This window comes from Ammodytes marinus (assembly GCF_949987685.1).
Source record: "Ammodytes marinus genome assembly, chromosome: 18".
Classification (NCBI taxonomy): Eukaryota; Metazoa; Chordata; class Actinopteri; order Uranoscopiformes; family Ammodytidae; genus Ammodytes; species Ammodytes marinus.
Window position 1 is genome coordinate 21,410,532 of NC_137222.1, and position 13,423 is coordinate 21,423,954.

Consider the following 13,423-nt stretch of genomic DNA (forward strand, 5'->3'; position numbering starts at 1 on the left):
GTGCAAGTTTGACTCAAGTTGTTGTTGGACCTATTCAACTCTAAACATCCTTCCAATGAAACAGAAGGAGAAAACAATCCTTGGCTATAGTTCCCTGCCACCTTCAAAACCCCTAACGGAAAATGAAGCAGATACAGTATATCGCTTCATTTTCAGTTCTCACAAGCCAACAGGGGTTAAGAACGAACAACGGCATTATTCAAGGGCCAGTAAATCCTTTTTCCTCGGCCGAGACCCTCCCCATTGCTGTCTGAGGATATTTCCCCAAATCACTCACGTCTTTATTGATTAGATGAGGTATGCTGTTTCAGTCACAGTATGCAACAGGCTGAGCCGCTCTGTTTGGGATATTTCCGTGTGCTGGATAATGAATTTCAGCTGGAATACCAAAGCCAGTGACACATACACACACACACAATAACACACAAACACTCTACATGCACACACTCGCAGAGTTACTGAGTGATTCCGCGAGCCCTTATTTGGGTATATTTATTCCTTTAAAAGGCAAACCGTGCAGGCATTTGCACTGTTCTACAAAAGCTGAGGAATGGCTAACGTTTTAACACACTGTTTTTCTTTCGTAGCTCTGAGCCAGGATGTTCCATTTCCTAAAATCAGGGACAACTCAAACTGGTTTTTATTTTTGTTGTGTGTCTGTCCCATTTATGTCTCACGATGTACATAGATTTTGAAATCCCATCTTTGTTTTGTCAGTGGCATGGGACTTCCCCATATGAGGATTTGCCTGAAATGTCATTGTGTTTTCTGTAATCTGTTTAGTTGGGTCCACTCTGGGCCACCATACAAAGTTGGTTCATTTTAAATCAGCATATACATGTACATGAGAATGAACTCTTATGTTTGGGGGACCTTACGAATGCTAGCGCTGCAGTGTGCGGGCCTCAAGACATTAGGTTTTAAAAAGTAACACATGTTGAAATTCACGGGAGGGTCAGACACACCCTGCGAGAGAGAGATTCTTGGCAGTTGTCTTAACATTGGAATAGACCCAGAGGGGCTGGGGGGGTTATTGTTCCACAACCTTTTGTCAATCACAGGAAAGAATGTGAAAAACAACTACCACATAAAGGGCCCTTTTACTGGTGTTAGTTACTGTATGTCTACCCCTTTGATATGGTTTCAAGTCTAGAGTTTGAGTTCACAGGTCGGATTCAGATTTACCTTTGTCAGTCATTTTAACCTTGCCAGTTATTTTAAACTACACAATCTTCATTTTGGGTAAAAAGCCACGGTGGGCATTTGTGGCAAATAAACTACAGTAGCCTATAATAGAAATCAATGCCTTTCAGTCAAGGTTAAAGTGTGTAAGGGGAGGGGGGGGGGGGGGGTCCCATTCTTTTCAATATAGTCTGAGTTTTCTTGGTGCTGCATCTAGTGGCCGTGACAGAAACTGTGTCTTGTTGCTTTTACATTCCACATTTTTGAATGGTACAGTCGGCGATTCTGGACAATGCTTGTTGTCAAAATGACTTTTTGGCAAGATCAGTGAATATCTCTTCTCATGATTGCTACCTGTCCATACTGTGTATGCGCTGTGTATGCAGCCTAGTAGGCTCTGTCAATGAGTATGTAAACAAAGTGGCTCGGAACGACCCACCGTAGCTATCGCTATAGGCTAAGCTAACATTATCTGATCAGGGGGCTTTGCATTCACAGCTGCTATTGGTAAGAAAGTCAATTCAGTAAAACATTCATGTAGTCTTTCCCTTATCTTCATGATTTAAAACATGCTAATGCTATTGTATTCAACTTTCCATGGTTGAACAATAGAACCACCATTTGGGCATGCAGCTTCTTCGCATCCATTGCAAAAAAAAAGTAGGTCTATTTACAGTTATGCTTTAACCTAAAGTCACTTCTGCAGTGACTCAAGTGAGCTCCCACTCACTGTTCTGAGGCACACCTAGTTTTTGGTCTCAGCTGATCTGCCTGACCTCAGAGTGAACACTGCAGAAGAACCAAAGCCCTCACAGGAAAACATGTTGTATGTCATAATAAATTAATTTTACAAAATGCAGAAAACATCCACCAATCCAGACTTAGCTGCTGACGTTCGAGCAGAGATATTTTGACGACCAACAACTCAGGATTTGATTGAGCTTATCTCACAGAGAACAAGAACATAAGACTATGTGACCTTAAAGAGAGCCAGCACACACACGCACGCACACGCACACACACACACACACACACACACACACACACACACACACACACACACACACACACACAGAGATAAGACCTCAGCCCGGGCGTACGTTCTCATAATACTGCACACAGACACTGACAGGCTGTTAAGAGGCATCATTGGCAGTGCCGATAACGCAGTGGGGACATGCTGATGCATACCATGTGTGTGTGTGTGTGTGTGTGTGTGTGTGTGTGTGTGTGTGTGTGTGTGTGTGTGTGTGTGTGTGTGTGTGTGTGTGTGTGTGTGTGTGTGTGTGTGTGTGCATCATCGTCACTTTAAAACTGTGTAAATGACCTGGTGTCTTGGTAGAGCTGGAGTTTATTACATGGCAATCGTTGACCACTGCATTGCACTATTGTACTACTCCATGTTCTGATATGTTTGTATTTGTGTGTGTGTGTGTGTTTGTGTGTGTACAGGTGGAGGAGGGCGGTAAGGCAGACTGTTTGGAGCAGCCTCTGCTAGTGGGGGATGAGATCCTGTCCATCAATGAAGTGGATCTGACTGGATTCAGACAGGAGGCCATCGCTCTGGTCAAGGGATCGTACAAGACTCTGCAGCTCACTGTCCGCAGGTAAAGACATTGGCTGCGTTCCAATCCCCATACTATCTACTATTGAGTATGGTAGAAAAAAGAGTTAGGATGGCCCGATTCTTGTTGCCAGATTTAGTATGGTTAGAAATACCCGGATGTCTTCTACATCGGGCCGAGATTTTAAGTGTTGAAAACAGCATCCTATTTGGGCGATTATTATTATTTATTTTTTTAAAGATATTTTTTTGGCATTTCTATGCTTTATTGATAGTGTAGAGACAGAGTTGAAATGGGGCAGAGAGGGGAGTGACATGCAGAGAGAGAACGACCACGGGCTGGAATCGAACCCGGGTCCGCTGCTGGCCGAGGCCCAAGGGGGGGACGCCCTACCAACTGAGCTAAAGGCGCCCCCTTATTTGGGCGATTCTGACCCACAATCCAGTGCGCAATGTTATGATGAAATAAATAAGAAAAAGGACGTCCCAGGTGTATGACTACTGCATCCTAACTAGATTATTTTTATGGTCACATGTAGTATGTAGTATAGAAAAAAAAGAAAGTATGAGATTTGGAACGCAGGGACTGTGTTTGAGTGTGTTGGATGTCTGCATTGGGTGTAAAACTGAGACCCAAACACAGTATGTTAGCACGGCTAGAAGACACCACTCAAGTCAATCTCACTCTAATTCAAGACCCAATACAAACCTGACGCCATGAGTTTGTTTCATTCTATCCAGACAGAGATATAGACTAATGATGACTCACTAATACACACATAAGACTTTCCACAAAATAATCAAGGTTTTCATCCAGTGACTGTCTTTCAAATGGAACTGATCAATCCTCGAGTCCATACAATATAAAATGTCGGGAACAAGGACAAATCTCCACAGGTTCCCAGAGGAAAAAGTTTTGTCTCACACTACAGTACAGTATAATTATATTTTCACTCTTACTCACTTCAATAAATACAAATTTAGCAGGAATACTATAATATCAGAGTGGCAATGAGCTTTTATAGGGTTTAAAACTGCTCTATGCTAATGTAGAATGCAGTACTTATCAAGTTTCCATTGTTTTCAAGTGTGTGTTTATGCACAAAGAGCCCATGTGAATAAGCGATATGGAGGACATAAGAAAAAGAAGCTCCTTCCTTTGCTTCCTTCCAGTCAGCCATGTGTAATCTATGACCGCTCCGGATTCTGCTTGACATCCTGGTTCATAGTCCAAATCAGAGCGCACACACACACACACACACACACACACACACACACACACACACACACACACACACAGGACAATACTCTATATTACCTTCTATCTGTGATCGGCATAGCTGATTATCACATGCATGACATCGTAAAATAGAGAGTAAAAATATATATCTCTCCATCACTGCAGTACATTTCCTTGACTGTGGGACACTTGTGTATAGCTGTGGTTCCTACTCCCAAACACTGTGTGAAGTGCTAGCTAATTAGCTGATTACACACACATTACTACTGATGATCAGATTTTGAATGTAATTTGAACAACTGATCGGATGATGTTGGAGTGGATCTGTAGCAGTCTTTGTCAGGGGGAGGGAGGGAGGGAGACATACTGGTAGATAAACACTTTTTTTTATTCATTTTTTAACTTAAAATTCTCACTCACATACTGTTCACTCTGTAGCTGCAAAGCTCTGAAAACCTCTCCATCATGGATCTCAAAATACTCTGTGCCTTTCAGCATCAATTGCAAGATGCGGTCCTTGTTTGTTTTGGTATAAGACTACTTGAATAGTTGGCATAGGATCAGTAGGGGGTCGTTTACCGCCAGAACTCTTTATCAGTGGTTCAGTTTGATGTATTAGCTCATCCATAAGGTTTATGCTCCCTCCTGTCTGTCAAGTACTACAACAATCATGGCTGGCTGATATTGGTGGAAACAATCATTGTACAGGTTTCAGACAGTCTTTAGGATTCCACCAAGATAGCAACTATATTTCGGACTCAGTAATAAGCTTACAAGTGAAATATATCATGAGAAACAGTTCTGTGTTTTGTTTATTGACTTTAAACATGAGTAAACTTAAAGACCTACTTCACCGGTTGGAATATGAAGGTGTATTGAACTCGGAGATCCTTTGTAGTATAAATGTGCAATTTTTTTTTAAATCGGATCATCCTAGCCTGAGAAAAGGCAGAAAGAGTGTTTTATGGTCTCACTGTCTAACCCTACATTTTCCTTCTTGTGACATCACAGTAAGGGTCAGGATTAACAGGACAGCTGGGCCAAGGGAAGACTGAGGGAAGACTGAGGAAAGAAAAACCTCATTCATTATAGGGGAAGGTGGGGTGATTTGTGCATTTTGGAAGTTGCAAAACCCCTTGTTTCTAGAAAACCGTGGAAGAAATTGGAAATGTGACCACATATTTAAGAAGAGCCATCCATTTGACTCATCCTGTAAAGAAGGGAGACACAAGGAATAAGATATAAGCACATTTAAGCTCAAAAAACTGTGTTTTGCCTTTCAAAGTAAAATTTCCATTAATCAAGGTTTTTTGATTATTGTGTCTGAACAATTATAGACACGTTTGAAAACATTTGACACATGTTTTAGTGCTTTGGTATGCTACACTTTGAGTCTATATAGTTAGCACAATGTCAAACCTAAATTGCTGCATCATGCCTATTATCCAAAATTCTGGGGATGGGGTGATTTGTGCGCAAGGGCCTGGGTGAGTTATAAGTAAGTAAGTAAGTAAAATGTATTTATAAAAGCACATTTATGACAGTTTGCACTGTCCAAAGTGCTGTACATAGTGCATTCAGTAGGTAAACAATGAAGGTAAAATAACAATAACCAAAATAAAAGACGTAAAGCCCATACATCCACATAAACACAGATAGTAGTGCAGAGGTAAGTAAGTAGTGCAGAGGTTAATGGGGAGGAAACACCAGGGTGTACATTGGTGTTTTGAGCCTTGATTTAAAGGCAGAAATGTAGGGGGAATCACATTTGTCAGGTGGCAGTTGGTTCCACAAGCACGGAGCAACTAGTGCAAAGTACATTGCTGAGAGTTGTGCCAGTGGCATGGCTGTATACGCTGGTCACCAAAAGAAAGTGATTGTCTACAGTAGCTCAGAAGAGAGTGACATCTCAATTCCACTTAACGACACCACTGATGAGAGTTCAGATGGCCAGAAAGATGATGATGGTGACTTTGTCATTGTGACACAATGACGCACAAATCACCCCACGTAGTGGGGTGATTTGTGCGACAAGACAACTTTTTTTCCGAAGGCTATATTTCTTAAACAGTTTATTCCAGATCCAAAGTTTTTATTGCCAGGGATGCACAACATCCTGAAATATATGTACATATTTGAGTTGGAGACATAACTGTCAAGGCCTCACTTTAAAATCACTTTGAGTAAAAAGTTGCACAAATCACCCCACCTTCCCCTATTATGATAGTGATTTTATAATGATAGAACGCTGGTTCTGTATGGGTGAAGTATTCCTTTAAATGCTTGTGAAGGTAAGTTAATCTACCACTTTGTTGATAATAGTGCTAGTAAGCCAGTCATTATTCTCCCCTGCCTACATGTAAGGTAATGTAAGGTTGTTAGCAGTAGTTTCAGTTTCACTTAATACTTGGTTGAGTCACATTTCTGCAAATAGGGTGGAAGGATAAAGTGTTCACAGCAGTATGGTGATGGTGTTAGCCACACTGATGTTGGCTCCTCTTCTCTCAGCCAGTTTAGATAGCATTTAAATCAGGTGTTACCTCAAGGGGAGCGTATCAATGTTCCCAGGGCTCAATGTCCCAGGCTCAATGTGATGATATCTCCGGGAAAAAATAGTCCACAATGTCCGGATTTAAAATTGTGTTGCTAAATTCCTAGTAGGGAATAGGAGTGAAAAGGCATACTATTAAATACACATTGATACAGTATATAGTGGATTTTTCCTCCTTCTGCATAACATCACTCAACTGGCTGGTATAGAGATGAGTCAATCAGAGGGAAAGTTCACACACTGTATTTTGTCCACAAAACCAAATATGACATCAATAAAACATCCCATTTGGTGCCATATTAATCTGATAACACTGAGCCCTGGCAACATTGGGATGACCCCAAAACAAGAACAGCAATGGTCAGCTTTACAAGCTAGCTTAAAAGCTAACACAGACTGTTAAATCAACCAGATAGATGGATGAGTGATAATATGATACGTTTCTAGACAGAAAAAGGACAGCAATAAACCCTGCTTGTTGAGATGGACACATTGGATGTTACAAATGTCCAGAGTGAGTAGAATATTGGGAGACAAACGGTGTGTCTTGTTCATATTCCGGGTTGATTCATCATTGCCAGGTGCAAAGCCAGGTGTATGTATTTGGGTTTGGGGTGTGACCGCTGGCAAAGGCTGGCTGTTGCTACTGCGGCCTTTATTAAGTGGAGGACGCGTGAGAGGCATGACACAATACAAGACTTTAAACCCTTAGTCACTGAGACACTGAGACACACACACAAACACACACACACACACACACACACACACACACACACACACACACACAAACACATACACACACACACACACACACTGTCGGACAGGTGTAGGAGAACACATGGCATTATGGGAAGGTGTGGCCAGGAGGGGAAGGCATGAGAATGTTTGTTTCATGTAGCCAAACAGAGAGCAGTGGCGTGTGTTTTGGTCTGATCGATCATTCTTGCCGTTATCAGATGGGGAACCGCGAGAATTGGACTGCTCTCAGGTCTGTTGTTATAAAAGAATATAAATTCTCTTTAATTCTAGTGTCCTAATAACTATATTTGATCTGTTGCATTGGGCTTGTACTGAGGCGGGTTTTAAAAGTGGACCTTGGTTTTGCATGTTGTACCCGTGTGCAGTCAGTGGACTGTGCAGAAAGGTCAAACTTTGCAGTTGCATACCTGAGCCGCACTCACCTTTGGACTGTAGTTTCCTGGTAGTGGACTCACTTTCCCATGAGCACTAGCAGCCAGGAAAGGCTGTGGGACTGTGGAAAGCTCTAGATGATGTCATTTTTGTATGCTGATGATTCTCTGAAAACAGAAGGCGTGTGTATTGTACTGTGTTGTCACTTCTGTCTCCAAATACACTTCAGTGTTTCCCCCAGAAAATGTGTTAGTCAAGGTGGTCACTGCCCCGTGTGAGTGGAGGCGCGGCGCGACGCGCCGCGCCGAAAATTTTAGGGGTATTTTGCTCAAAGATGCCAATGCGCCGTAAAGAAATAAACAATTGTTTATTTGAATACAAAAATAAAACAGACGCTGACCTTACAGTTGTGCAATTTTGTTTGCTATGTGCAGGTACAAATTATGTGTAAACGTACAGACAGTACAAAGCACAATTAAAGAAAACTTCTACTGTTTTGGTGCAATACTATACAGACACACTAAATACAAATAATGGACCATACATTTAACATGTGTATGCACATCAAAGTGCAAATACAACTTTTTAAAGTTCCTTTTTGGATGGGGGCTGTTGTGCGATTAATGGTTATTTTAAGCCTACTTGCTTGATTTATTTTTAAATACAGAGCAGAGGTCGTTTTGGAACATGTATTTCCCAATTTAAAACATAAAAATAAAGCAGCATTGAAAATTCAGAAAATAAATCTTCTTGGCCTACACTAGCATGCTGTTTGAAAAATAACTTTAAATAATAAATACAATGTGTTTTCCCCTTAAAATGACTAAATGCATTTCAAAGACAGTAGGCCTAGTTTGGCACTTCAGTAAACACTTACTGAAACTTGCCTGGGACATCACTCTCATGCCTTCTTCAAACTTTTCTCTGCGCTGATAGGTTGTGTTGCCACAGTGATGTGGAGTCTTAAACTATTCTAGCTTTGCAGAGCACTTCTTTCTGTTCAGCTAAATATCCCCATAGAATTGCACTGCGTTTATTATCGCCACCAGTTAAATCTCGGTTTGCTTCTGCTCGTTTAACTCTCCCGCGTGCATGCCGTAGTCGCGCGTGGTGCGGTACGGTCGCGCGCGCAAAGCCGCAGACACAGAGCAGCTGATCGAGAAACGCTTGGAGACACATGCTTTTTACCGCAAATCGCGGCCTTTCGCGCAGTTATGACCATGCACAACACACACATCGCGCTTGCTAGTACATTAATTGTGCAGCACAAAAAAAAAAAAAAAAAAAAAAATTAAATTAATTTTTTTTTTTTTTTTTTTTTTTGGGTCGGTCGGTTGGTAGTCAAGGCGGGAGGCTGGCGTTGCTAAGGCGGCCGCCTTAGCTATAAAGCGCTGGGGGAAACACTGCACTTACCTACCTGATAATGCTGCTAACGCAACCAGCAGCTTTGTATGAGAGCGCACAAACTAGGGCTGTAGTCACCAGTCTACCAGTGTGTGTTCTTTGTATGATCTCCTCGTCTCTCTCAACATTGACCCACAGAAGGCTCAATATGCTTGGTAGATATGTTAGGACCATCATGTTGAGTTATTTTATTTGGCTTGCTATGTTCCTTTTGTACTTTTATCATAAAGCCAGATATCTTCCAACAAAGTGGTTCATTTTTGCACTGATCAGGAGAGTTGTATGTACTGTAAGCCTTGACGTGCTTAACTGTGTCAGTCACATGACATTGTCTTTATAAACATGGACTCTGACTTCGTAGCTCTGTAAAGAATGTACAACATGTAAAGTAGACAGTGTTGAGCATGTCCAGCTGTTCTGCCATGAGTTAAGCTCCTCCTTTAAAGAGTCCTCATGAAGCTTCATTTAATTGAAATGATGGCTGTGTGTGTGTGTGTGTGTGTGTGTGTGTGTGTGTGTGTGTGTGTGTGTGTGTGTGTGTGTGTGACAGATTTCCTGAGGCTAGCTGGCTTTATAGATGGCTATTTTTGTCTGAGTGTGTTTGCATGTCCTCCATCCTCTGCGTCACCTTAACAACAAGTGTGTGTGTGTGTGTGTGTGTGCGTGTGTGTGTGTGTGTGTGTGTGTGTGTGTGTGTGTGTGTGTGTGTGTGTGTTTTGTCGACACCAAACTCCTCCGTACCTGCTGCCCTCCCTCTGATTGGTGCGTTCAGGTGAGCCCTAATTGGCTGACAGCAGAGAGGTAAAGAGACACAGGGAAAGTCAAGAGAGACAGCAGAGCCACTGACAGTCAGAGAGAGAGAGATAGAGAGATAAGCATGCCATTGGTGTTATTACAAAAGGCTGAAAACAAATGGAGGAGCTGCCCATCAGAGATGTAAGTTTGCAAGTGTGTGTGTGTGTGTGTGTGTGTGTGTGTGTGTGTGTGTGTGTTTGTTTGTTTTTAGTGTGTTTAAAACTTAACTACATATTTACTATATAAAGAAAGTGATGTGATGTATCAGAATTCATTTTAATTTTATTTTTATTTTCACATTGTTCAATTTAACATCTGAACTGCTTCCGACCCACTAAGTATGCTGATAGAAATGATGGACAAAATTACACTATACACTATACACACACACACACACACACACACACACACACACACACACACACACACACACAATACTTATACATTCAGAGCTATGAGATAACAACACAGTTGGTGAGTCCCTTGGAAAGTTTCTGACTTTCCCATCCCATTGTGAGCTATGGAAAAAATGAGACAACGCTTAACCACCACTTCACTTCTGGCTCAAGCAGGTCTTGCCCGTTTCAGGGTGTTGGGCTTGGCTGAATTGAAAACGTCTTTTGGCAGCGACCTGTAGGAATGCAGTTTGTTACTGTCATTAACATAGGCCAAATATTTCTCCTTCATTACTTATGAAAGGTTTATATGCATGCTGTTGACATATAGGACAAAACGCTTCCTTTGAGGTGTGTACATCTCTTCTACACCTGCTGCCTGTCAGACCTGTATCGATAAATCGCAGCTGAACTTATCCAACTGAGATTACAATGTATTTGAGCTGAAATGTGAGTATATATATTTGGTTGTTTTGGCTTTTGTGCTAATTTAATTGTTAATATGAAGACAAGTAGTTACTGTAATTTGATTGGAGGAATATCTGTGTGGGCGGGGAACAAAAATACTTTGTAATATCACATGAATTTCAACAGCCTCCACATTCATTCAAGCTTGCGGGACTAACATTGTAAGCCTTAGGCCCTGTTAAATCAATGGGAAAAATGAGGGCTGCTCAGTTCACAGAGCTTATGTCCTGTGAGTTCCAATGGTCTGCTCATTTGTCAACACCACAACTTTGTATAATGTAGGACACACACAGTACAGAGTGTAAAGCAGCTGCCATTGACTTCTGTTGAAATAATATGAACAGAAAATGGTAGGGAATGAGTGCTAAAGTTATAGCTAGCTAGCTTCCACTTTCCGAACATACACAATGGGTCCTCCCAAAATGTTGTAAATGAACAGGTGTCTTTAATTGCTAACGAGGCATAGGCAATGTGGACTTTACCAAGCTATTCAAGGCTATGGTATGCTCCAGTTAGTACCAAACTGGCCCATATTATTGTCCGCTTGATCTGGACAGTTACATTTTGAGGGGGAGGATTATGTGCTGTAACTATTTCTTGGCAAAGTAACAGATGGGTGCAGTGACTCTGCCTGGAGGCTTTTCGTCACCCTGAGGTCTCCAGGCAACCAGCAGAGGCACTGTATAGAAGCACTGGGCGGATGGATATTCTGTGGTTGTTTGTCAAGAAATAGTTCCAGCATTAAAAGCCCCACATTAACTTTCCGTAGGGGTTAAACAAATGAGACAGAATGTGTTAAGTAGCTGATAGTAGCTGTCATAAGAAGCAATCTGTCCTCTGTTATTTCTGTTTGGGTGTGATCAAAGCAGAGAACAGCTTTGAATGACTGAATTCTTTGTTATTGTTTTTTTTTTCTTCACAAATGAACTTCCGTATTGCGGTGTGTGTGTGTGTGTGTGTGTGTGTGTGTGTGTGTGTGTGTGTGTGTGTGTGTGTTCCTGTGGAGCATGTGTGTAGCGTGTGGGGTTTTGATACCTGACACTTGCTGCTTTACTCATTTGAGGTAAGATTAGCACTGCACACTTGTGCTCTCTGTGTGTGTGTGTGTGTGTGTATGTGTGTGTGTATGTGTGTGTGTGTGTGTGTTTCCATTACCTATAGTACTCCTTGCTTAAGTTGCCTTGCACCTTGCAGCTGTTTTACCGGTGTTTTGTCCTCTAATCCCCCAGTGATCAGCAGTCTGCACTACACCGGTGTTACTTTACACACGTAGAGTTTTTGTTTTCCTGAGGCAGACAGGAGACACCTGCTAGTCAAAGTGCAAGCATCATTTCTTTTTTAAATCGTTACTTCATAATGGCAGTATCGATCCTTCTTCAGTACTGAAAGTCGTGAACCTCTCTACCAGGAGACAAACGTGTAAATATTGTTTTAAAGGTGGTTTGAGAAAAAGGTCTTTGGAATCTGAAGGGTTAATCCTCCGAAGGGGGCGCCCTTAGCTCAGTTGGTAGGGCCCCATGGGTCTTGGCCAGCAGCGGACCCGGGTTCGATTCCAGCCCGCGGCCGTTCTCTGCATGTCACTCCCCTCTCTGCCCCATAAAAATGCCACAAAAAAAAAATCCTCCGGAACAATAACAGGACCCTTTTCATTGAATCAGCTAAATGGAATTCAGACTTCATTGGTTTGATTATTTTCAACTCTGTCAAAAGGGTTCAAATGAAAAAGAATTTTTTTGTGTGAAATTTCAACTTTATTCTTTTAACTTTCTGACTTTTTTCCATCAAAATATTATGACTCATACTGTACCATATATACATAAATGATTACATATAAAGTATATTGTTGCAGACATGTCAGTGAGAACACCTTGATAGATTTACCAAAACATGACACGGTTGTCATTGACAGTGTTAAGTCATTTCAAGAAATGCCCAAACCTTTAAGTTTGATTCCTCCAGTTAGATGCTGTCCCTTTGTCTTTCCACATCATGCTCTTCTTTTTAATCTAATGATGGATCACTCAGTGTGGGCTTTGCTTGGATAGCTTCTGCTAGCTGCTAGCAACCCTTGATTATGAATGTATAAGCAGACTGATTGGTGACATCTGGAGGTCTTAAAGTGAATGTTGTCTCATTCATATTCATACAACACACCACCATAATGTGGGAGTGTGTATTTTTCCGGCTGGTATGGTTTGTCAGTATCCTTGGTGTGAACAGAGCCTGCAGTGAGTATTCAGTGGAGCAGTACTGGTTGCTGTCTTCTGTTCTCCTCCACTTGCTATTTGCATGTTCTTTGTCTTGTTCTGTTTGTGTGACTCAGACTGAATGCAAAGCTGACCACCTGTAAAATGACACCTGTCCCTCCCTCCTGAATCAGGCCTTCAAGCAAATATTTGACTGAAACCAATGAGACGAATCTCGATACACAATTGTTAGAAAAACTTTCCAGTATGATCAGCATGGATGTTTTTTTTTACTAAAATGATTCATTTTGGACAAGAAATGTATTTCCATAACACAATGTGTGACCAGAATTGTATAATTTGTAAAAAAAAAAAATAATAATAATTGTAAGATGCTACCACATAGCCAAACAAGTTAAAACAAAAATAAAAACACGTAATGGCTTTTATAAACACACCCAAAACTATGTTGACACCTGAGTCATCTGTATGAGTTGAAAATGTCAG

The 13,423-nt window shown here is 41.4% G+C and overlaps 1 protein-coding gene across 3 annotated transcripts in view; it reads left to right on the plus strand.

Annotated features, from left to right (window-relative positions):
• Positions 1 to 2,657: 2,657 nt before the first annotated feature.
• Positions 2,658 to 13,423, plus strand: part of shroom3 (shroom family member 3) — a 60,135-nt gene continuing 49,369 nt past the window's right edge. For 2 of the 3 annotated variants that reach the window (XM_080047001.1, XM_080047003.1), the window contains exon 1: positions 9,944 to 10,008. In XM_080047001.1, coding sequence (XP_079903127.1) covers positions 9,950 to 10,008 — 59 coding nt within the window. In that variant the 5' untranslated portion in view covers positions 9,944 to 9,949. Of the gene's footprint in view, positions 2,790 to 9,943; positions 10,009 to 13,423 lie in introns of those variants that run through there. The other variant, XM_080047002.1, reaches the window with a different exon arrangement.